Below are 26227 nucleotides of genomic sequence, written 5' to 3' on the forward strand. Positions count from 1 at the left end.
TTATCAAGAGTATTAAGAACAGCCTTTCCCTCATTTTTAACTTCACTGATCTGTATTTCTTTGAAATGATCATCTCGTCTAAAGAAAACTCGTCTAGCTTATGAATGAATTTGTGTAGTATCATAAATTAGTGTCACTAATTAAATTTCAGTCTCACCTGTTTAAAACTTGTCTCCAGTTTTTGATTTACTGACTGATATTTTTTCTTTTTCTTTCTCTGGTGATGGTATAGGAGAAACAGGTCACAATTCAGTAAGCTGCAAATATGAAGGTGATTTATTTCTAAAGAATGAGCAGCCATATTATCCTCAGAGTTTCCTTATGTTAACAAAAAAACCTAGTTAAAAACACAGTCTATAGTATATCTTACTAAAGTGGAATCACACTTAGAAACACAACAGAGTGTCAGCCGCTGCAGAAAACCAATATACAATTTTGAAAAACAAAGTACACCCTCGTTCATTTCAAAGGTTTTACATGTTAGAACATTAATTAGAACATTAATCATCTTCTTCTCAACAGGTCAAAATCGAGGTAATGAGGAAACTAAAAACATGAAATTACTCACCATTACATTATGTATTTAACAAATACTGAGCCAAGATACAGAATCAGCATGTGAAAAATCCCACCCCAAGTTCACCTGTACTGCAAGTACACTCTTACTGGTGTGTAATAACACAAATAATCATATCTTACCTGCAGTGGGTGTCTCAGAAAATTCAACCCAAGGTCAGATAGTGCAAGAAAAGAAAAAAAAAAACCCAAAGGCCTCACTTAACATGTTAAATCAAAGTCCATGACAGACAAATAACTGTGAAGCACGGTGGTGGAGGGCTAATGATTTGGGCTTGTTTGCATTCAGTGAGTCGACCATGAGCTCCTCTGTGTACCACAGTGTTGTAAAGTAAACTGTGAGGCCATCTGTCTGACAAATAAAGCTCAAACTGGGTCATGCAGCAGGACAGTGACCTCGAGCACAGCAACAAATCTCCAACAGAATGATTTAAGGTGTTGCAATGTTCACAGACTACTTCTGCATTCTGGCTTAGTTTTTAAATAAATACTGACACACTGTAATATGTCATGTGACGATGTTCATCTGAGGTTGTATTTAAATCAATTTAAGACCTGCTAAGGACCAGATGATTTTTTTAATGTCCTGATGCGGACAATCTCAGAACTGACAGAGGTGTACTTTTCCTTTCTCACGACTGTAGTTTCAGGTAACACACTGGCAGAAAATACAATACATGACATGAAGTCTACACACAGCACTGAAGGTGAAATAGGAGAAAGCTTTATTCTTTGCTCTGTTCTACAAAACTTTATTACAACATAAAGCTGACGAACAAAACTGCGTCTGCCGGACACGAAAAGTTTCTCTCTGGAAAATGCGGACATCATTTGAAAAGGACTCTATGTACAGTATTTATTGAGCGTTTGTTGAAGGTTCACTTTGGAGTTTTAGGAATCTTTGACAAAGAAGGAAGACGACACAAAGAACAGCAAAACATTTCTACTGGATACTTTACAAATGTCTCAAAGACTTTAGCACCATTTTGTTAAAAAGGTTCTTGATATAACAATGAGAAAAAATAGATTTAGAGCTGACCTGGTAACAAACAGTTCACACATTTATTTCTTTTCAGTCAAAGGGATTTAACAGGGAATCACTGGGAGAATTTTTGATTTTTTTTTTGCTAACTATTTAAAGCATACTTATCCAAACACGGTAGAAAATATTACAAAGGACAAGAAATAGGGCGTTTCATCTCCCTGCCTGTGCACTCAGTCTTGTTCTCATTGGCTGGTGGGAAGTTTTGCTTTGTGTCTTTTTGTGCGTCTGTGGGTTTTTTTTTATCCTGTTTTGATTGGTTCATTGGTAAAAAGCACCTGATTCTTTACACCCTGTCACGTTACAGTAACAAAGTTTGAGAAAGCAAGACAAGAAGAGCACGGCTGACTTTTAGAACCTGATGTCCCAGTACTGCAGCGTCGCTTTAGTGGCCTCAAAATCATCTTCGGCTGCAGCAAAATCGTTGTCGGTCGTTGACAGCAGGCCCCCGTCTTCTGAATTAGAAAAAAATCACCGTGGTTAAGACTGAATTTGCTCTTTTTTTCTTCTAATTTAACATTTATTAATCACTTCATATCAGCTATTAAAAGACGATTGAATATTAAATGTATGTTTCATGTCTTTTCTTGATTTTTCTCTTATCTCACCAGTCAAGCAGAGGATCTGCGGCCTCTCCCAGAACCCTCCAGACAGACACCTGATCAGGGGGTTAAACCTCTGCTGGAAGCCCTCTGCGCATCGATAGCGCACCACGGCGTTGGTCTCGTAAGTCTGTCGAGCTTTTCCATATATGGAGGCATTTCTGACCCTTGGTGGTGGTCCACAGGAGGCTGTGGGAGGAGTTAAGATGCTTAAGTGCCTTCTCTGGGCTAGAATAAGTAGAAAACAGCTCGAAGCATCAAGCTCACGAGGGAGTTAATGAGTAATGAAGTGCTCTTAATGATGTCCCATTAGTGTTACTCACAGGTGCCTTTCTTGCAGGTGTATGAAAGGTGATAGTTGCAGGGCACATCGCTCCAGCGTCCGTTATCGTGCCACACCATCACCACACAGTCCTCTCCGGAGAGAAAGTAGCTGTCTGGCTGACCCCTGTACCAATTCTCATAAAGCTGTGAGGTATGTGTTATGTATGTTATTTTTATGTGTATACAAAGAAACAATAATCACAATAGAAATAGTTGAAAAAGCATAATATACATAATGTTTTCATTCTCCTCTTCTTCTTTGAGGTAGTTAATATTTAATAGCCTGGTGCCTTCCTGCATCCTGCTTGGTTTGTGTCTTACATAAGAGGTTTCAAAAAGAAAAACATAAACAGCAAAACTCGTTATGATAATAGATTTTCATTCATGATCATCCTGGCCATCATAAATAATAACCTACAGATGTGCTACTTTCAGATGCTCCCTTATTCACAAGGGGTCGCTGGATTCCTCACTGTTTTCACTGTGTCTTTTTTTCCCCCTTGTTGTTTGTGCTACCACTTGACATAATTGCCTTTTAGGTTCAATTTTACAGTCACATCTCAGTGCCTGCCTAGCAAATGCATCAGTGTTTCATTCCCCGTCACCCTCAGATGTTCTAGAACCCAGAAAAATGTAACTAAGCACAGGTGCTGGATAGCATGCAATCTGACATCAAAACTTCCAAGTAACTTAAATAGACTACAAGGCAACTAAAATTAATCACGAAGCAAACACAAAGAAACAATATATTTTAGTTATCGTGGCTGCAAAAGAAAAAGAATCTTGATAAATAGAAAGTAGATCTTAATTAATACACCGGGTGTCTGGTTCTCCAGTTTGAGCATTTCCCTGTTTTTGTTTTTTTGTACTCTGCAGTTTTGTTTTGTTTTTTGCACACATAATAAAACCTCCTCACCAGTGGGTTCCCATCAGACCAGTGGAAATCATCCTCAATGGTCTTGTCATTCAGACCGGTCCACTGGTATTCCTTGTAGTTGTCTGTTGACCAAGAAGTGGAATTGAATTTAAGAGGAAAGAAATGAAAGCCACATTGTTTTCTCGTTCCCAAATGTGTTAAGGAAACCTACTGTTGATGTAAGCCTGTTCTTCAGGGGTTATTATGGACACCAGGTGAGCTCCCATCATGCGGCAATGCTGCTCTGCAGCCTCCCAGCTCAGACGCTGGCTGAAGTGTCGATAGCAGAAACCGTGAAATTTATCCCAGCCCGGTTCACATCGCTCCCGGTCTGAAAACATCACAGAGAAGAGAACAGGACAGCCAAACCAACAAGAGTCTTCAGATGTATCTGCAGGCTTTTATACTGAATAATTATATAATTTTCACTTCAGGCTGCATTGTAAGAAAATTACTGCTTGGCTTATTTTTGTTTGGAAACTTCTGGCTGATTCCCATCATATGTAACGTCCATTAAAGAGCAGAAGCGAGCTCACCGGCCTGACAGAAGTTTCCTTCATACGTCGGCAAACAGAGGCATTTAATGTGACCACCTCTGTCCGTGCAGGTGCCTCCGTTAAGACAGGGGTTGAGCAAACAGGCATCTGAAACACAACAGAGGGCAACTTTAAATCACTGTGCACCTGAAACCACTGGTCAAAGACTCATTTGTTATGTAACTGAATAATTACACATGTACAGGAAGACAGCCTTCATTTATGTGTAAGTCTAATTGGTGCCTGTGTTAATTAGAAGGCAGTTGAAGCACGTATGCTGACATTAGGTAAACAGCTGTAAGTAAATGTAGCAGGAACCATTTAGAAACTAAAGGGCATCAGGGTCGATGTTAGCCAACAGATGGCAGCAGAGGAGAACCTTTACAGCGTGGCCTGAGAGGGAAAAATCGTCAAATCTTCTTCTGGCATGTGTGCGATGCTTCCTTCTCTTTCTTCTTCATTTCTTCATTAGTAATAAACGCTCTCAAAAATCTTGTGGAAGAGGGAATCTAGACATGGATGTATTAATGTTGGGGGGGGGGGGGGGGGGGGGGGTTGTTTCCTATAATATGGAGCCCTGTGGTTCTAACAATTAAAAAAAGGGCCCACTGGTCATTTTATTAAGCGGTATGCACTGATTTGCTGGTGTGCCAGTGGTACAATGAACTCTTTTGTTTGCTTTGTTTACCATTTTAATCAAAAGATGACTGTTCATCAAAGTCAGACATTTTTACAACTTAGTTGGAGTCCACTTGTGGTGCATTAAGTTGACTGGAAACAATTTAGAAAGACACAACTGTCTTTATAAGGTCTCTTAGCTAACAGCGCATGCCAGAGCACAAACCAAGCCATGAAGTCCAAAGAACTGTCTGTAGAGCGCCAAGACAGGATTGTATCAGGATTGTACCAATGAGCACAGTGGCCTCCATCAACCGTAAATGGGAGAAATTTGGAACCACCAGGACTCAGAATTAGCCTCCTGGCCAATCTGAACGATTGGGGTAGACAGGCCTTAATCATTGAGGTGACCAAGAATCCACTCTGTTCACATTGACAGAGTAACAGCATTACCCTGTGAGGACAACCATTTGTGCAGCACTCCACCAGTCAGGCCTGTATGGTAGAGCGGCCAGACTGAAACCACTGCTCAGTAGGAGGCACATGAGGGCATACTTGGAGTTTGCTAAAAGGCAACTAAACTTTTTAACCTGAACATGAAGTGCCATGTCTGGAAGAAACCAAACAGAATTCATCACATGGACAATAACATCCGTAGAGTGAAGCATGGTGGTGGTAGCATCATGCTGGGATGTTTTTCAGCAGCAGGAACTGGGAGAGTAGTCAGGGTCAAGGGAAATAAGGATACTGCAATGTACAGAGACATCCTTGTTGATAACCTGCTCCAGAGTACTGTGGACCTTGGACATCTTCTATCAGGACAAATACCCTCGGCACTAACTCAAGAAACAAAGGAGTGCCTTCGGGATCACTCTGTGAATGTTCTTAATTAGTTCAGCCAGAGCCCAGTCTTCAACCCAAGATCTGAAAATGACTGCGGACCGATGCTCCCCATCCAGCCCGATGGAGCTCCAGAAGTTCTGCAAAGAAAAAAACTGTCCAAAAACAGGTGTGCCCAGTTTGTAGCATCATAGTCAAAAAGAGGCTTTAAGTGCTACTAAAGGTTCTTCAAAAAAGTCGTAAGCAAAGGCTGTGAGTACTTATGTACATGTTATATTTTTGATTTTTGATTTTTAATAAGTTTGCAAAAATTTCAAGCAAACTTTTTTCACTTTGTCATTATGGGGTATTGTATGTAGAATTTCAATGTCAAAAAAGGAATTTAGTGGGTTTTGGAATAATGCTGTAACAGGACAAAACGTGGAACAAGTGAAGCACTGTGAATACTTCGTGTGTACTGTATATTTATCCATTTTCCTAACTGCTTATCTAGTTCTGGGTCTGCAGGGGGGTTGGGGAATGTCTACTGGCATCTTGTTATATTTATCACAATCAGATGATATCTAAAGAGAAAAACACTTCTGAAGCTTCATTTTGCTTTTCTAAATTTGTAAAACAAAGGAAAAACGAAACCATGAGTGTTCAAGCTGGAATTAAACATTTTACAAGTGGATTCGGTTTGTTTGCTTCCTTTGACACCCTGTAAACAAGAACTATGTGCTGCCTGTCATTATCCCCACATATTGCTCTCTTCAGAAATCTCTTTCATTGCTCAGATCGTGTGTATGAAAGGTAATAACTGCTTTACACGAATCAAATGAGATTCACGTGCACTCAAAGTTAAACCATCATTCAGTTTTGATGAAGAATACACAGATGGTGGATGGAAAACCACTGAGGTGCCTTTCAAGTCTTACCTATCAAAAAATGAAACTTTATACTGTGACGGTGTTCACATCTGAGACTTGTTTTTGTTTGCTTTTCAACAGAAACAGAGTTTAGATTCACGGCTCCATCTGTGAGCCGATTTCCTTCCCTTTTGTCAAACAACACAACAATAACTTGTCTGCAGACGACAATGCAAGGCTAGTAATTTCAATTACTGAATGATTGATGACTTTCTCATTGTGTTTCTCTGCCTCCTTTCCTCTTTAGGCTGCCGACTGCAGTATTTTATCACCATGAAGAGTCCATTGTATAAAGATCATTATTCACCCCAAAAAAGGCTTAATTATGGTGCTGAAGCTGAAATTATGTATGAGAAATAGGAAAGGCTTCTGCATGCACTAATCTATGTAATACTGAGGTTTTTGGGGGGAAGGCAAACAGTTTGGATGCTTGAAAATTGTCTTGTAATAGAAGTGCAGCTTGGAGAATGCACATGTTTTCCATATTTTTCGTCTTTATGAGTCCATTTGTGGAGTAAAACCATGAAAAGCTTACTTACTTACTTAAAATATATAAACTTTACTTAACCTCCTAGGACCTGGCATCCAAATGTTTTGTATGTGGACATCACATTTTGGGCTGTCTAAACCAAAATACAAAATTTTGCTCTACAAGGGCCTAATATCCACTTACGAGGACATTATACTTCCACTGCGCTATCGAAATTTAAAATGAATGTCCTCATATGTGGATCTCATTTTTCTCAGAAACAAAAATCAGGTAAAAAAAAATCTGGTAATTCTTTGTTTTTTTATATTCATCAGGTCCCAATCAGCCCAAACAGCAAAGAGAAATTAAAAATGCATGCCATGAAAGAGTTCAGGTCTCAGGAGGTTAAAACAACAGCAAGTAAAGCCCGCTTGGGTCCAAATTAAAGTAATAAGGTTTGGCATATGGCGGCCACAGACTATTGTGACTATTGAGTGTGGAGGAGATACCAGTACACATGTTTTTCGGTGAGGAGAGCTGGACAGGGCTGTAGATGGGCATTAAGCCAACAGCAAAATAATTTCTGCTCCAATGTGGATGGAGGAACAGGAGAAGCACTATCAAAAACCTTAACCTCCTGCAGGTTACTTATGTGCGTGTTTCTGATCAAACCATCAGATCCAGACTCCATGAGGGTGGCGTGACAGTACAGCATCTTTTACTGGGACTTGTGCTCACAGCTCAGCATCGTACAACTCAATTGGCATTTGCCAGAGAACACCAGTACTGGCAGGTCCACCACTGTAGCCGTTTTCACCTCACAAAAAAGAGCAGGTTCACACTGAGCTTCTGTGACAGAGGCGAAAAAGTCTGGAAAAGCTGTGACAAACATTACGCATTCTGGTTTGAGAGTGGGTGGCCGGTGTGTATAGGCAGTTATTGGGGAACCAATGCGTTGATGCCATTGATTTACCCACACATCCCCCAGACCTGAATCTTATTGAGAGCCTCTGAGATTCAGGTCTGGGAGTAGATCCCCCACAACACCACCTGCCATCGAGTCAGGAGCATGACCAGACATTGTCACATTGTCAGGAGTGCACATGGGGCAATAAACATTACTGCTACATCATGAGACAAGTTGGATCCGACTGTGATTTTGATTTTTTTTAACGTTTTTTTTGCTGTGATTTCGAATCTACAGTTCTCAATTTCGTTTACCTCGAATTCTACATTCAGTAAAGATTTTTAGTGTAAATATTTTGTTTCTCAAGATCCACACGATATCTTAGTTTTTTTTCAAAAGCTGAATTATTCTGAATAGTGTTTGACTTACAATATTAACATACACCAGGTTGTCAGTGGCCTTTATTGACATACCCACATGGAAATCTTAATAGAAGAACTCTGAAGTCGACTTTTTCCAGTTTCTGAAACTGTGCTTGATGAAATGCAAGTCAAGCCTTAAATGGTTTGTTGGTGACCTGGTGGATGTTAAGAGCTTAAAAGCAGCTTTTCTCTTAAATAAGTTTCCATCCTAAATTTCCCATATTTCTTGAAGTTGAGTCCACAATGGCAGCTGCTTCTTTTGAAGATTCAATAAACCCGATTATATGGAAGCCAAGTGCTCCAATGGAAAAATAAAGTGCAGTTTTAAATAAGAGAATTAAAATTCAAAAATATTTCATTTAAAAGATGAATTTAAAACCATGAGAACTGTGTTTTATGTTTGTTTGTTTGTTTTGTGGAACAAATAAGCTTCCATACAATGCATCAATATCCACAGCTGCCACATGAAGTCAAAAAAACGAATGTACCAAAGGGAAGGAATATAAAGTAATGCATTTATCAACTTGTGGTAAGACAAGAAACCAATAAAGATTTGTTGCCTTTATCATTATTAGACCTAAAAACACAATACAAATCTAGAACAACTGTGATTAAACAACAATTTTTAAGTCGAGTATGAAACATTAATGACAAAAGGACACGTGAACATGTTGCTAAATGCAAACACTCGTGCAATCTACAATGAAAAGGTTTTGTGCTTGTAAACATAATAATCTGTGCTTTTTGTACCACAGTGACTAAAACAGCAATGAAAAGGAAGAAAGAAAATCAGTTAAGACTTAAATATAAAGCATTACTGCAGCTTCATTGGTCAGTGCTGTTACATTCAAAGTAATTGTTACTTTCCAGAGAACGATTAAGTCCCTTATTATGTTGCTTCCCAATTAATGGAAAAGATACTATGAAAATTGAAAGATAGCAAGAAGAAAATGATTTTATAATATCTTTTGCACCTGTTTGGTCCAGAGATGGATGATTTACAAATAAAATCTGATGAATTTAGCTATAACCATCACTCTGGCAGGTCCTCACTGGAGAAGAAACCCGTCATTCAAAAACACTAGTAAATACAGTACTTCACAGAAGTCATTCTTTGGATGAGGAAAAAACATCATGCATAACAAGACTGGACTGTGGACAAATGTCAAATGGGAGCTGTCCCAGTGTGAGAATCTTGGAGGGTAGAGCGGGGGAGTCACAAGGAGAGGAGTAAGGAGTGTTTAAGGGGAAGTGGGAAGAGTCAGAAGGGTGAGTGGGCTTGCTGAGACAACAGGTGAAAAAAACGTGGGAAGTCATTTGAAAAGCAGGACGGGTGTTTTACAGAAAATGGAGCAGAGGCAGGTTGGGCAGAGGAAAGACGAGGAGTTTTAGTGCATCACTGTGTCGAGCAGGAAGAGGACGGTTAGACTGATGAAAGTGGCATTAACATTACCTGAAGATTTCCCAGTACCGCCTACGGCTGCCCTCTCATTGGGCATGATAAGCAGAGTTGGCGGCTGGGTGAAAGTAATGTCAACATCTTCCAGAGCGTGACCCACTGGTGGTATCAACATTTTGGGGGTGGTGGTGGTTGGGCTCCAGGTGTGTCTGGACCGGTGTGTGGTGGTGGTGGTAGCTGCGGTTGTGGTTGTGGTGGCGACAGTGGTCGTCTTTGTGGGCTTTGTACCTCGAGAAGAACTTGAAGCTGCTGTGGAGGTTTTTTGGCTGTACTCATTGCGAGATTCTTGGGGTTGAGTTGTGCTGGTCAACAGATCCCACTTGGATGTTTGAGAACTGGAAGGAAAGATGGCGAAGTCCTCAGAGGCATCAGTTTTCTCTTGAGATGTCGGGGAAACATTAGTTTCATCTTCGAGGGTCGGGGCAACAGTAGCCTCTTCTTCAAAGACACGGATTGGGATAACGTTGGCTTCGTCTTCATCAAGCACAACAGTTTGGGAAAAATCATTATCTTCTTCTAGGGCTGAGGAAACATCAGCTTCTTTCTCAGTAAAAAGAGCTGTGCTAACATTAGCTTGTTCATAGACATGGGTTGAAGAAGTGTTAGCCTTTTCTTCATACTCAAAGGAAGGAGCAACATTAGCTTGTTCAAAGACTCGAGCTGAGGACGTGTTGGCCTTTTCTTCATACTCAAAGGAAGGAGCAACATTAGCTTGCTCAAAGACTCGAGCTGAGGACGTGTTGGCCTTTTCTTCATACTCAAAGGAAGGAGCAACATTAGCTTGTTCAAAGACTCGAGCTGAGGACGTGTTAGCCTTTTCTTCATACTCAAAGGTAGTAGAAACATTAGCTTCTTCTTCAAGGGTTGAAGAGGTGTTGGCTTTTTCTTCATACTCAAAGGTAGGAGAAATATTGGCTTCTTTTTCAAGAGCTGAGGAAGTGTTAGCCTTTTCTTGCAAGCTAATGTTTGAGGAAAGATTAGGTTCTTTTTCAAGGACAATAGTTGGGAGAACATCAGCTTCCTCTTTAAGGGTTAAAGAAGCATTTATCTTTTCTTCATACTCAAAGGTAGGCGTAATATTAGCTTCTTCATCTTTAAAAACAGCAGTTGGGACAGCATTACTTTCATGGGCTGAGGAAACATTTTCTTCAAAATCAACCGTTGGAGAAACAATGTTCTCTTCTTCAAAATTTAAAGAAAAATTTGCTTCTTTTTGAAGAGCAAGGGTTGGGGAAATTTTTATTTCTTTTTCCAGAGAAACGGAAATGTTGGCTTCCTCTTCAAGAGTTAAAGACACTTCACCTTCAAAGGTTGGAGCAAATTTTATGTCTTCTTGAAGGGTGGTCCTAAGTGTATCAGGTACATGACCACTTGCTTCTTCATAAGTATCGGTCACAGTATCCAAATACATTCTGTAGCCTGATGTTAGATATAGTGCTGTGGGCGAACTGGTGGATGAGTGAGAAGTGTTTGAGACGTCTGGAGAGCGAGTGGTAACTGAACTTGCTCCAGACACTTGCAGGTCTTCAGATTTTGATGTGGGCAGCATTTTATCCTCATTTTCCAAACTGAGCGTGTCTTCAATTTCTAAGCTTGCACTTCCCTCCTGTTTAGAGTTGGGGGACTCCCACAGCTGTGAGGCTGTAGAAAGAATATCCAAGCCCAGTTTGTCAGAAAGGGGTGACTGAGATGAGGCTGTCAAATGTGGAACCACTGTCTGAGGTTCAGCATGGGTGCTGCTGGCAGAAGCAATGGGAGACGGGTGAGTGGTGAAGCCAGAAATTGAGGAATCTGATGTGGAGATGAAACTGGCTGGACTCATATCGAGTTTGCTTTCTGGAAAAGAGCATAGAACATTATGGGATTACATATTGTTTTTGAGAAGTATATTTAATTGCTTGGATGAGAAAAATTAGAAGAAACAACAAGTCTACTGTCAATCTCTGACCTTCAGACCAAAACGATTAGAAACAGGAAAACAGCTAGCTTTTCAGAAGGTAACAAAATCTGCCCTCTTCACATAGGTGACCAAACTCTAGGACGTTACAGCTCTTAGCCAGAAGGTAGTCCAGAATATAACCCTTTTAGTTCTTCTATTATAATAAAAAACATAAAATGTGACATGGATATCTCATGCTAGCCTAACTCTTGACAAGAAAGTAATTTATCTAAGATAATAATGTTTGAACTTTTGTGGGACATGCACATACCTTCAGAAATATCTCCAGAACCATCCAAAGGAGCCCACACTGAGGTTAGCACCTCCGGAGTAGATTCAGTAGTTTGGGATAATTGTGTAAGAAGTGTTGCCTCTTCTTCTTCTTCTTCTTTTGAGGCCTCAGTTGGGGGAAACATCTGCTCAGAGTCTACACGGGTCTCCTCCAGCTCCACTTCAACCATGGGGTTAAGGGTTAAAGTAGTAGCCTCCAATAAACTGTCCTCTTTAGTACGGTTGCTGTCGGTCTCACTGTAGTTGGGTTCTGATTTGTTAAAAGACAGGGTGGTCTGTTGTACTTCTTTGGTCTCATTCAGAGTTCCAGATGGCTCTGTGTTTACTTCAATATTTGTGTCTGGCTCTGTCTGGTTCTGCATCTCAGGCTCAAATGTGGGTCTTTCAGACTGCTGAAAGGTGAGACTCGAGTTCTGGCTGGAATATGTTTCATTGTAATCAGTGGGCAGAAATGATGTGTTCTCTGCTGAATTGTGGGTTTCTGTGATAGTGCTGCTCATCAGTGCTGTAGGATGCTGGGAATCGTAGCTCATTTCTGTGGGAGATAAAGTTTGGTCGAGCGGCTCGTGTAGTGCAGGCGTTGTGTGGAGGGGAGACTCTGTTGTGTCTGATATCAGCATTGGGTGTGTATCAACCGGGCTTTCTGTAGTTACAGAGACAGTAAAATAAGGCAATGATTCAAGCATGCTCTGGGCTTCTCGCTCCACCTGTTCTGCTAGTTGGTTCAACTGAATTTCTTGATATTTTTCCGTAAGAATAACAACATTGTGTTCAATGTCTTCAGGTTCTGTGCCCACATAGTCCATCGGAGAGTCAGTGGAAGCATTTCTGTTTTCTGCAGAGAGCAGACAAACAATTAAATGTAACATGTGAAATATGGAACAAACAAATCTAGTTATGCTTTCTTTCTTGTTAAATATGCACTACATATTGTTCCAACATCATATTTTTATTCCCTTCTAGAGTAGCTTTTCATGAGTCATAACAGTCAAAATAATGCTTATTTATCTGATGATGGGCTTTGATATGAACTCTCAGTTCATTCTCTGTCTAAATCAATATGTTTGGGCCCATCTCCCTTCAAGCCAAGTTTCAAGCTGTGTTTGAGATTACCAGGTTATCTTCATATACAGATGCCATCATATACAGTGGCTTGCAAAAGTATTCGGCCCACTTGAACTTTCCCACATTTTGTCACATTACATCCACAAACATGAATCAATTTTATTGGAATTCCACGTGAAAGACCGATACAAAGTGGTGTACACGTGAGAAGTGGAACGAAAATCAGACATGATTACAAACATTTTTTACAAATAAATAACTGCAAAGTGGCGAGTGCGTAATTATTCAGCCCCCTTTGGTCTGGGTGCAGTCAGTTGCCCATAGACATTGCCTGATGAGTGCTAATGACTAAATAGAGTGCACCTGTGTGTAATCTAATGTCAGTACAAATACAGCTGCTCTGTGACGGCCTCAGAGGTTGTCTAAGAGAATATTAGGAGCAACAACACCATGAAGTCCAAAGAACACACCAGACAGGTCAGGAATAAAGTTATTGAGAAATATAAAGCAGGCTTAGGCTACAAAAAGATTTCCCAAGCCTTGAATATCCCACGGAGCACTGTTCAAGCGATCATTCAGAAATGATCCCCAAGACAAGGCCGTCCACCTAAACTCACAGGCTGAACAAGGAGAGCACTGATCAGAAATGCAGCCAAGAGGCCCACTGTGACTCTGGACGAGCTGCAGAGATCTACAGCTCAGGTGGGGGAATCTGTCCATAGGACAACTATTAGTCGTGCATTGCACAAAGTTGGCCTTTATGGAAGAGTGGCAAGAAGAAAGCCATTGTTAAAAGAAAACCATAAGAAGTCCCGTTTGCAGTTTGCCACAAGCCATGTGGGGGACACAGCAAACATGTGGAAGAAGGTGCTCTGATCAGATGAGACCAAAATGGAACTTTTAGGCCAAAATGCAAAACGCTACGTGTGGCGGAAAACTATCACTGCACATCACTCTGAACACACCATCCCCACTGTCAAATATGGTGGTGGCAGCATCATGCTCTGGGGGTGCTTCTCTTCAGCAGGGACAGGGAAGTTGATGGGAAGATGGATGGAGCCAAATACAGGGCAATCTTGGAAGAAAACCTCTTTGAGTCTGCAAAAGACTTGAGACTGGGGCGGAGGTTCACCTTCCAGCAGGACAACGACCCAAACATAAAGCCAGGGCAACAATGGAACGGTTTAACACAAAACATATCCATGTGTTAGAATGGCCCAGTCAAAGTCCAGATCTAAATCCAGCCAAGAATCTGTGGCAAGATCTGAAAACTGCTGTTCACAAACGCTGTCCATCTAATCTGACTGGAGCTGTTTTGGAAAGAAGAATGGGCAAGGATTTCAGTCTCTAGATGTGCAAAGCTGGTTGAGACATACCCTAAAAGACTGGCAGCAAAGGTGGTTCTACAAAGTATTGACTCAGGGGGCTGAATAATTACGCACACCCCACTTTTCAGTTATTTATTTGTAAAAAATGTTTGGACTCATGTATGATTTTTGTTCCACTTCTCACGTGTTCAAATAAAATTGATTCATGTTTGTGGCTGTAATGTGACAAAATGTGGGAAAGTTCAAGGGGGCCGAATACTTTTGCAAGCCACTGTAGATTACAGACCAGACCTTTTTGAAGCCAGGTATTTATTGCAATCTGAAGCAGGATGTTATTATATCAAACTGTGGCCTTGTTAAATCAGATCAAATTAGAGAAACTGTATTAATCCCAGGGAGAAACTGAGTAAATACGAGCCAAAAAAGGGAAAATCATAAAAGGTCCACTTTAGAGTTTTTGTCAAATTAACAATCAACAGTTTGCATTTAAAGGCACAACATTATCACCTTTGAAACAGTAAACATCATGAAGGCTGGATGGCTCTGGGAAGCCAGTCTGGTTGCTGAATTGGTAGAGAGTTTTGACGCCAGGCAGAGCACCCCCACAGCGTTCCCTTGGGGTTATGATGGGGTACCGTACGCTGCCATCAGACAGCCAGCCAGGGCTGCAATGGTCCAGTCCTTCACTCCAAGCCAAGTAAAGCTGTGCTGTTGTAGCCAGCTCTGCCCCTGCAGCTCTGCAGTACGACTGCGCTTCATTAAATGTTAATTGCTGTGGGATGAAGTCATGGAAAACCTCCCCTACAGACAGAAAATTTGTTCAGTCTTTTACTTTTTCTGGATACAAGTGAGTAAAATGCTGGCACATAATGGCACGACTGCAATTATGTGCCAGTCTTAATTTATAATGGATATTTGTATATAGTAAGTGGCATGTTTTTATCTGATGTGACGCATGACATTTCACTACAGAAAGTAAAAACATATGTTTGAACTAAATAAAATCATTGTAATAGTTATTGTCCATCACAGATCCCTAATGCCGTTTTCCAAATGTAAAATGTATAATTTGACTTACTGACAAATTAGGCCAGATGTATCATTATTGCATTAAGCCTACTGGCAAAAAAACAAAAAACCCAAATCCTACTATTTACATATAGAAGTTATTAAACTGTTAAATTCCTACCATTAATTTCGTCTACATAACAATAAACATCGAACAGATCATCTGGATCCATTGTCCCATAGTTTCTCACTCCTGGTTGCCCATCCATGTCTCCATAGCAGCCTTCACGAGGCACTTGGATTGGATACCTGCAACAAAGCAGCAAAACAACCATCATCCTCACTTAAGACTCGACAAACATGTGACATAACATCAATGCTGCATTTGGCGATAGCTTGGTAAATCTGCAACATTACCAACTGGTAATGTTATGACACGTTTACTCTGTGGCCACTCAATAACCAGCTCACACATGGGTACTTATAGAGCAACACAAATATAATGTATTTACATATAACAATAACTATATACAATAACTATAATGTTATTTAAGAGTCTGGGTGTTTTTTTTTATCATACTAAAAGGCCTACATGCCCATGCTACTTTATTGTTTCCTTTGTTTATGCTGATGGATGGATGGTAGGTAATACAGGATTTCATAACTCCACTCCAACTCCAATTTACCTATGTATATCGACAACATGCATATAATGGCATGCCATTTTGATCTTGTGGGTTTGACACATAGTTTCAAATCTCATTGCCTTAAGTACATTTATACAGTTATTTAACTGACATTACATTTTTGATATAGTCTCTAAATACAGTAAACTAGTTTTGTGGGTCCCTTGCAATACTCAGGTGCTGTTCTACTATATAAAATGTTTTTTTACATCATTGTTAGATGGTGTCATTCATATAAATTAGATTTTATTGTCATGAGCCTCTTTTACTGTATGGGTGTATGTTTAACAGAAATGAATATTGCACTATACAGTTAAAGAGGGTGGACAGTGTGTTGCTAATGAAGTTGTTATAGGTGCATAAATGGGTCAGTTTAGAGGTTGGTGAGTGGTTTCTTATGTTAGGTAAGTATAATATGACATTGTTTTGTAATGTTGCTACCATAGTAAGATAATTTTGTTTATATTGAGATGTGAAGCACACCTGAGGGGCAGGTGGAGAACGGTACCGCTATACTTTGTAAGTAAGCAACCTCTGAAACACTGTCTGACCGATGAAGACGTCAGTGATTACAAACTTATATCAAGAAGTCGAGTAAAACAACAAAAACATCTATATCAGCTGCATGAGCCTGTAAGATATGTTTTATCTATCTCTGTCTTTTTAATAAGTTGTACTGTGAGCATGATACAGAGGGCACACAGGTGATGAAATACCTGACAGACTGGTCTGCGAGCCAGCCCGCGTCACACTGCTCATATCCGTCGTAATAAGATGCAAGCAGCTGGTCGGCGGTGGCGATTCGTGCCCCGATGGCCTCACAAGCCCTCTGGGCCTGATGGAAGGTGAAGGCATACCGACCCAAAGCATCTCTGTAGTGGAACACAACACCTAAAAACACACACAGCATGCACATAATAACATACCTACAAATACATTAACTGCATTACCTGTTTCAACTGTTTTAAGTCAATAATTTGGAAAAGCTCCAGGAACAAAGACATCTTACTAAATGGAAAGAAACTGAGCTGGAAACTGAGCTACACAACTAGAAACAACTCATTAATTATCATTACACAGAGGATTGGGTATCTTTGGGTTCAGGCAGTTTTCAGTGGATTCTACTAAGATGAGAGATTCAGATATTTTCTTACCAAAATCACAGTGTGGAACCAATAATCAAACTGCGATATGATTTCAAAACACAGGAGTTTTAGCAGAGTCAGTATCCTTCTTGTGGTTTTTCTTTCTTTTTCTGAGAATTGTAGTTAAAAAACACAGTCTCTAATAATTCTGTGTAATCTACCCCAAACTTTACTAATGAGCCATGTCTTTCATCGCGTTACCTTTGACCTTGAGCTCCACGAGGTCACTGGCGTCCTCCAGGCCCTGCTGCACCTCGCAGCGGTAGTGAGCCGAGTCGCTGGAGCGCAGATCTCCCAACCAAAGTGACGCATCATCAGGGAAGGAGGTGTAGTTGAGCAACGCCGCTCGGTCTCGGTACGTTTCATTGACCTTCACCTTGTGACCCTGTACCACTAAGATCTGCGTTTCAACCCCCCTTGATATGACTGACCACTCGACCCTCGGTACAACAGGCGTCGCGGAGGTGGAGTTGGAGATGGGGGACAGAGACACCACACAAGGGATGGAAATGGAGCTGCTCAGTGGAGCAACAACTGGTCCTGAGTGGGGGATGCTCACGTGGAGCTGCTCCACCTCATCTGGAAATGAATAAAAAGAAAAGAAAAGTGAATCATGCTCCCACTTCTCAATGCACTTTTGTAGTCTCTGTTTATGGAATCAAAAAGTGATCAGGGGAAATGTAGACACCGTACCGTATGTGTACCGTAGAGTTTGGGTGGGAAAGGCCAGTGTGAGATGGCAGACTGCATAAAGAAGTGGAAGTATCTGCACATGTCTGTGGAGATTAAAAAGGCAAACACAATAAAATATTAATAAAATAAATAAAATGAAGAAGAAAAGCAGATATTTTTCTTCCAATTTCACAAATATGTAGAATTAAATAAAAATGGATTGTTAATAAGTACAATGATTTCTGACATCGGAGGTCATATGTTGTGTCGGTTCATCTTATCTTATCTAACCTATAAGAAGGAACAAATGTCCCAGACACATAAGAAAACTGAGGGATTCAGTTTCAGTTTTCAGGATATCAGTTGAAAGACTGAAATAACTATCCACATTATATTGAACAGACTTGGTGTTATCCCGCTGACATAAAGGAGCTGTAATAATGTTTTATTAGCTGCACAAATGTAATTTCTATCCCATAAAATGTCAGAAACAGGTCTCAGTATAATACCAGAGCTTTTAAATTTACCATAAACTTGGCCTCAACACATCAGTGAAACTGCTTCAACAAACACTGAGCATTATGGTTCTCATAAAACTACAATTTACAGCAGGCCTTTTTCCTATAAGTCAGGATTAGTTTTAGCTGAGCACACTAGAAAACTGGCAACAGAGTTTAAACATTAAAAAAATACAATAACTATAAAATTTTGTGAGAAAGACCTTTTGTTTTAAGTTGTAACTTTGGAGCAGAAGCTCTGAGTAAAACACACGTGTCCCAAAAAAAGCTCAGCCATACAGTATAAAAGACCAACTTCTCTGGTTTTCGAAAGGAAGCTGGAAGCAGAGGTTCCTGACCACAATTCATTCATCACCTCCAGGAGCTAATGACACGGCGTTTCAGCCCAGCGGCATCCTGCCAGTTCTCCGTCACCAGCCTGGCCCTGTTATTAACCCAGCAGCCGTGGCAAGACATCCACAGCGACTTCACACAACCTCCTGATTGGGCCGTCATTGAAAAACAATTAAATACTGGACAGTTTCAACAGTCGTCAAGGTGTTTCATCAGTATTCCTGTCAGTGTCATATTCAACCAACCTCACACTTCACCAGAAACACTGATAGTGCAAGGTTAGACCTTTAATCTTGCTACCTAAAGTTGTCGGATAAGAAATTTCTTTTATTATAAAACAGAAATTTTACACTGTACAATACAAGTCTTTATAGTATTAACTTCAGCCACAACACTTGAAGTTGGAGTAAATACCATTAATAATCTCATTATACTGCAATGTTCTGCTCAGCCTAAACGAACAGCACAGCACGATGGCAGCACTCTCCCCCAACAGAAGAATGCTCTCTGCAACAGCATAACTAGACTGAGCATCAACGACAGACGCCTAAATAATCCTGATCGCATTAAGACCCAGCCCACAAACCACAGGACCCAGAGGATTCCCTGGTCTCCTTCTGTGCCCAAATGGGTCAGAACTGTTTTGGCACCATGACGAGGATGTGTACAATGTGAGGCTGGTGGTAATAACCGGTGGCACCATTGCAAAGCAAGCAATCTGACTGTATATTGCTGTACAAAAAAAACATAGAAACACAGTTCAAGCACTGTAAAAACCTGTGACGCCTGCTTGTGTTTTCTTTCAAAAGAAAGTTTAGTATTTACAGTATACCGAGTGATTAACTGACATAGTGGGAGAAGCAGAAACTTAAAATTGTGGCAGAGGCCACAATTTTCATGCCACACATGTCATTTTATCACTGACTCATAGGAAAATTAGTCTTTTTTCAAATGCTCTGTTCCTCCAAGTCAACAGACTTGCACTTTTAGATCTCAAGGCATCTGAGTGATCGAGGGTTTCTGGAGAAAAATGAAAGTGATCTCTATTTCTATCTCACCCCTGCGACCACAATTTTAACATCAGAAACATTAAAAAAAAATTACAGATACTGTGGAGCAATGACTTGGGATCCTTATGCTTTTTAAACCTGTGTAGAGGATATAAGCAGTTTCACAAGAGGTGAGCGAAGCTCGTTTGAGAGATTTGGACGGTTGGATACTCTGAGTTACACAAAATGCCATGACCATGGTAACTAACCGGGCTTGAGCGACACAGGTGGAAGCAACTGACAGCTGGTGGACATTTGATTGGTGGATTTAAATTTCCTCTCTCCCTCTCGCTCTCTAATCAGCATGACTATCCGGTGCCTAACAGGATCTCTGTTTCTTAGTGGAAGACCAGTGTGTTTTTACAATGCCAAATTTTAAACCCCAACCCAGCGCAGACAATCCAACACATCGAGTCCAGCAGTAGCAACAATCACACCACTGATAATCTTAAATTTTTACTGTTCTTGTAATGACGGAGATCACAATCTCCGTCATTAACAGCTAAGGAAGGTGGAGCTTTTGCACTGATTAGTGCTTTGCTGATACCACCGATCCAATAAAGCTGTAATTTGCAAAGAGCGTTAAAGATGATGGTTTAAACAGCCATATATGTTATCACATCACTTAGTTTTTTCCATAAACTTTCTCAATATGAGCCTCAGAGCCTCTAGTTGTCTTCTGCAAGGTACGGTACTACAAGAATTGACCTCCTGTATATCAAGTAGATCCCTGGTAAGGAGTCGGCACACACAGCTCAGTAACTTGTGTCACATTAAATGGCCTTCTTTGATGGTAGAATAACTGTTGTCTGTTTTCTTGCCAGCTGGGTGGACTCCATGATGCTGGTATCACTATTAGTATTCTTGAGAAGACGTTTCACAAAAAAAGCGAGGAGCGGGCCAAGAGGACAGCTGCACACTGTGCTTTCACTTCATACCAAGTCCCTTACAAAGGGCTTCAGGGAAAATTAAAGGACAGGGCACTGGCACACTTGCTTGCTTTTTCTCTTTTCTTTCTTTCACCCCTTTCATTGATGGAGAAGGAAGTTTCAAAGCACTAAGAATCATTCTAGGGCAGGCTTTGTACAAAAGAAAGGGCCACATTAAGACCCCGCACACTGATTCAAATGGTATAATGTGACAGTGTGCTTAAATACCGGTTTGTGCTTTCAGATTGATGACAGCAGAGAAAATCCTAGTTGCTGCTGGTTGTTTTGTGCCGTCTTTAGATCGCATTTTTCGGCCTCGCCTTCGCCAAGCACTTTGCAGGTCTGCTTGTTTTAGTGAGGTTAGCAGTGAAGACAAGTCAAGCTGAAATCAATGCCACCCACTGCAGCTACGGCCCACAAACTGCAGCCAGCACTCTATCCAAAAGGGCAACTAATCCAGAATCTTCTGTGGAATAATCAGCTACAGACTAACGCATTTATGGAAAAGAAAACATAAGAAATTGGCGTTAAATAAACCTCATCAACTTTATGCAAACATCCCTGTCAGTGCTGCACAGACATTCCTCTGCAGCCTGCATCAGTGTCAATGCACACAAACCAGGAAGAGGCTCCTGATCCCAGTTTAGCCAGCTCAGACATGTCAGTTTGACTGATGTGCTGTAAACTTGGAGGAGTGCTGAGCTGGAACTGGCTTTAGGAGGGATATGTCCAGGATAAAACAGAACAGGGTCCCATAAAAATGCACAGTTTTTGCAACTATGGTCTATTTGTTGTCTTCTTTTCTTCTCCTTCTTTTAATATTTAAGATTTCAGTTTTCAGACTACATGTAAACAGAAGTTAAATGTAACATAAAGCAGCCTGTTCATTTATTTCAACTTCTTTTCTTTTTCTAGTGTATGAAAAAATTATTTAAGCACAGAGTTTATACTCTATCCAGCAGCTGCTTCCTAATGCAATTAACATTGAACAAGATGTTTGACCTGGAAGAAGTTTAAACCATATTAACTAAATCAATTTTATTTATTGGCCCTACACACCAGAACTCTGGTCAGCAGCTGGATATTCAGTTGGACAGTTGTGATTGAATAACTGACTCCCACAAGTATACATTCTTGCTGCTATTTGCCTTAATAACAAATCCATTTATGTTGATGACATTTGCCTGACCTAAACCAGACAGAAACCACTTTTACATCCAGCTCAAAACAAATAAACTTAATGTCAGTCTTTACTTCATTGACCTTGGCAGGGTCAAAGGAGGTGATTCAGTTCAGAAACATCAAACCCAGACTTTGAATATAAACACTGGCTACTGTACACTTAACAGCAGAGCGAGTTGGTAAATGAGGCTATTCACTCAGCACCACACCTCCAACTCCCTACATCATCAGTGGTCTGTCTCCTGTCTACAAGATTACCACTTTGGAAGAGCCACCCACCAGCTGATTCACCACCCACTTTGTCTGGGAACAAATTAAAGTGTGTTTTGCGCAAACACCTGATCCTAGGCTTGACTCAGTGGATCCACAGATGAAGCTCAGCCTGTACAGCTGTCCTTTTATACACAGGAGGCGATTTCCGCTTGTGTTCAGGATCAGGTGGGCTCTGCTTTCTGAGACGCATCACTTTCTTCGTTCAGGGCAAACATGCCCAGGAGTCAGGCACCTGCAGTTTGAGCTCAAATCTGCACTCAAATACTCAGATACACAGACTCTACTAAAGTAGCTTTGCATGAGCGATAGTTAGAAACACTGCAAAGTCTTTCAGCTTACCTGCTTTCTGAAACAAGCTCCTTCCCTTTTAGAGAAGAACCCCTTTAAATAAATCTTATTTTGACTGGCTGCCCCTCTCAAGAAGAAGGTCTGAATACTAGGTGGGTATGGCAACAGAGCTATTCAAGCACCCTGGAGCCTGCACTTTTGGCTCACAGGGGTTATTTTGCATGACATTTGTGTCACGGGGCACAAATGTGTTGTCCTCCGTCATATGCAGTAGCTTAATATTCAGTTTGAGTTGCCAGGATTGCTCATTCATTTTGAATATTTTGACATGAGCAGCGATTCAGAGGTCTGAGCAAGGCTTGCTATTTATCTAATTATACACCTGAGTGCAACTCATCCTCAACAACAACAACAAAAACAAGAACAACTTCTGTAACTATAGCTTTAGCTGAACAACCTACTGGTGCAGTGAAGGATCAACAACATATCTGGCTCTAAATTTGAGCAGATGGCCGTCCATTCTCCACCATGCTTTACATTTCATCTTATATTTAGTGTAGAGTTCATCACTCTAGTTTGGGTCAGATCTCTAGATAGATTGTGAGCCACATTTTTACCAGCTGTGACTGTGGCTAGTTTTGACTTTGTGATTTTTTTGTGTACTGACCAATTTAACATGTAGAGAGGGGAAGGCCACTTTTGTGGGTTTTTCTTGTTGTATGTTTGCCTGTGTTTGTCTGTGGACAGAGTTTGTCCACATGAGAGAATTGCAGCTGTGCAAGACAGTCACTAAACTTTAAGCTGTGCAGCTGAGATCAATATAAAATCAGGATTTGAAGAGGGTTGTGGTCCAGCAATTCGATGGCATCCCACTGGAAGATGATAACATGATTACTCTGTCATGAAATTACAGCATAACCACACCACTGCTTTTTATATCTGCTCAAATCTGACCAGAGAGCCACAAACCTATTAAACAGAAGAAAGAAATCCTTAAAAGTCTGCTTCATCATTCAATTTGCCCTCTGTCTTTCTACCTGTCCATTACTGAACTCCACCTGAGGTGGACCACAGCGAGTGAAGAGTTAAAATACGCACTTAAAACAAAAAGCAGCTTTTTGTTCCCACAGGGCAAATAAAAGCACTGAGTGTGAAATCCCAGGAAAAGCTTTTGAATGGCAGGGGGGGGGGGGGGGGGGGGGCTTTGTAGGAGTCCAAATTGATAGTAAATGCGTTTAAAATAGCCCGTTATCCTTCCTTTACCTTTATAGGTGTGCATGCGTAAAACACGGAAACACGGTTTAAACACAGTGGGGGACAGCAGTTTACAATTAATTTTAGGACCTTTCGGAGAACATCAATTACTACAGCGCAATTAAGTGGCAATGAGTATAATTGTCTTTAATCATACGTCCATTTAACCTGACACAGGAGATTCAAAAGAACTTTGGAAAGACCAAATCGCATCATCTACTGCGTATCATTGACCCATCGACCTTAAGGGAGAGAAAGAGACAGAGACGGTAAGCCTACCGGATGACTCTCAGCAGCATCTCAGCTGATGCAGGTTGCACTTCTTTGCTGTAAAGAGTATTTTCCGTGAGCGCCTGTCAGCGTGCTGCAGTGCGACTGTCCTGTCACGGGAAAAGCGGCTCTGGATGCTCTGCGCAGGTAAACGGTGGCTGGGACCGGCACACTCAGAGGCTCGGGGAGAAAAGAGGGAGTTGGGAGAAAGTGACGCCAGATATGAAACCCTGAACTGCCCACTTTTTCACCCAACAATCGGGATGGAGATGGCGCATGCCTGTCAAGGGGGATTGGGAGGGATGACAAGTAAAGAAACCGATGTTATAGGCTATGAAGTGAAGCCTGCAGAGAGGAGATGACCTGCATGTTTTTACTGCAGGGAAGCGGAGAACTCACTGAGCGTCACTTGGATGAACCAGGGTGAGGGGAGAGCAGTCAGCGCAGCGGTCCGGAGTGAGCTGCTGAAGCTGCTGCAGGTATTGATATTGCAGCACAGTCACATATCCCGGAGAACGATAAGGGACAATTTAAAGTACCGCCTCCTTCGTTATCTGTCACACCCCGCGGTATATTTTTAAATCATCATGAATAGCTTTGCATTCTGGCGCAGAGAGAGAGGTCTGGAAAATCCTGCACAAGAGCATTGCCCTGTCATTTACAATCGGAATCTGCAGAGCATGCTTGATTTGAATGGAACAAGCTGAAAACAGTATGCAACCCAGAAGCTTTTGCTATGACTGAAGGGTCACAACAAGATCACTTTTACCACTTTAAAGTATGTTATTTACAGTTGAAACTTTTATTTGAAATTGATGCATAAATAAATTCATAAAACAAAAAGATCTGGCTTTTACTCAAGGCCAAATGTGGCCATGTTTGGCTGACTAGCCTCAGACTAGCCTTCCCTATAAAGAACAGATTTCAGGTGTCCTGTGCCATAAATGAATCATAAGTAGCCCACATAGGGCCAAATATGCAGCACTTCTATGAAATGTGATTACTCCTCATCGAGGTTCTGGCAAAAATGAGCAACAATAAAACTTTTCTTCAATGAACAAATTAAAGGCAGGTTGAAAAGTCCACAGTTACAGTCTTATTCATGATGTTGTGTAAGTGATACAAGTGCAAAATGATGGCTGAAGAATGAAAGACTAGAGAGAGAGACAATTTTAGCTCCTCTTGTTTTCAAATTCACATAAAAGGTAATTTTATGTTAAAGGCCTCACAGTACTGTATCATCTCAACACAGCACTCCACTCTCACAATGCTGTCTTACTTGTGGTTCCTAGAATATTAAAAAAATTAAATGGGAGGCAGAGCCATCAGCTTTCAGGTCCTTCTTCTGTAAAACCACGAGGAGGACCATATAGGGCTGCAGGTGACCATGAACAATATCTTAGTAACAAGTCTAAGCTGCTGAGGGTTTCCATTATCCACTATTTCTTCTACATTCATCTCATTTCACTCACTATGTGTTTATACATCACTCTACATTTAATTAGGAGTTATTAGTGTGTGTTTTGTCTCTATCCCCTCACCCTTAGCATGAAGCAGCAGATGGCTGCACTTCCTTCAGCCTGGTTCTGCAGGAGGTTTCAGCTAATATTGTGCTTTAATGTTGTATATTTAAAAACTGTTTTTCTATTCTTCATTTCACACAAACCAGCAGAAACACTATAGACCGAACGTCACTGAGAACCACACAATCAGGCTTTGGTCCTGCCATTTATGGGGTGTGCACTGGCTCATCTCAGTCAGTAAAATGTGACAAAGTGGAAAAGTTAAAGCTTGATGCACTCAATTTGTATTTTCAGCAACGTTCTACAACATCTGTTAATGAAATACGCAACAGACACACACATGAAAGGAGCAAATGTTAGAGCGTACTTGTGCACTCTGCAGCGGGAGTGAATGATGCTTTGTAGTGGTCATACTGTGACTCGGCAGCAGCGGTCGATGCTGCACACCTGAGGAATCTCACACTCAGATAACAGCGGGACTGTCTGGGAAGGAAATGTCAAAGCCCGGAGAACAGACAGCGGTCACACTTACACCTATGAGTGTCTGTCATTGAGCTCTTTGGCACTTAAGGTTCTGAAATCCATCCTACATACAGCAAACCTGCGGCTGAGCTGAGGCAGTGAGACTCACTCTGAGTCAAGGCAAATGTGACACAATCATGAAATGAAGATGCAGGCAGGGCGTGGGCAAAGAATGTTATATTTCACTAGGTTTTCGACAGCCATTACTTGTAACAAAGTTTTAAGTATGCAGTTCATTGATAAATACTCAAAACAAGGACTTACCAATCGCTGAAGAAAACAAAATCAATTTAAAAATTGTTTTAGAAATATATTCATGAAGTTATTTAGATT

At 41.0% G+C, this 26227-nt stretch overlaps 1 protein-coding gene across 2 annotated transcripts; it reads right to left on the reverse strand.

The window, feature by feature from the left end:
* Window positions 1-1278: 1278 nt before the first annotated feature.
* Window positions 1279-24312, reverse strand: LOC113015316 (brevican core protein-like). 2 transcript variants are annotated; one of them, XM_026157296.1, is made up of 15 exons: window positions 24249-24312; window positions 23859-24129; window positions 17775-17857; window positions 17283-17660; window positions 16653-16827; window positions 15432-15559; window positions 14750-15043; window positions 11830-12684; window positions 9614-11455; window positions 3997-4104; window positions 3633-3791; window positions 3461-3543; window positions 2544-2688; window positions 2227-2409; window positions 1279-2070 (listed from the first exon to the last, which is right to left on the reverse strand). In XM_026157296.1, exons 2-15 carry the CDS (start codon window positions 23876-23878, stop codon window positions 1970-1972), a joined length of 4554 nt encoding a protein of 1517 aa, XP_026013081.1. In that variant the 5' UTR covers window positions 23879-24129; window positions 24249-24312; the 3' UTR covers window positions 1279-1969. The 2 variants fall into 2 exon arrangements, with proteins under 2 accessions (XP_026013081.1, XP_026013080.1); XM_026157295.1 differs by having other exon boundaries at window positions 1279-2073.
* Window positions 24313-26227: the final 1915 nt, after the last annotated feature.

The sequence above is a fragment of the Astatotilapia calliptera genome, chromosome 22, assembly GCF_900246225.1.
Source record: "Astatotilapia calliptera chromosome 22, fAstCal1.2, whole genome shotgun sequence".
Classification (NCBI taxonomy): Eukaryota; Metazoa; Chordata; class Actinopteri; order Cichliformes; family Cichlidae; genus Astatotilapia; species Astatotilapia calliptera.

Excerpts from the sequence above, each read along its gene's own strand:
- LOC113015316 (XM_026157295.1), bottom strand. The coding sequence starts at position 23,878 with ATGCTGCTGAGAGTCATCCG. Across the intron at positions 12,685-14,749 it reads TGATGTTTACTGTTTCAAAG|AAAACAGAAATGCTTCCACT; the intron begins GTGATAATGTTG and ends TGCTCTCTGCAG. Across the intron at positions 2,689-3,460 it reads GGTCTGATGGGAACCCACTG|CTTTATGAGAATTGGTACAG; the intron begins GTGAGGAGGTTT and ends CATACCTCACAG.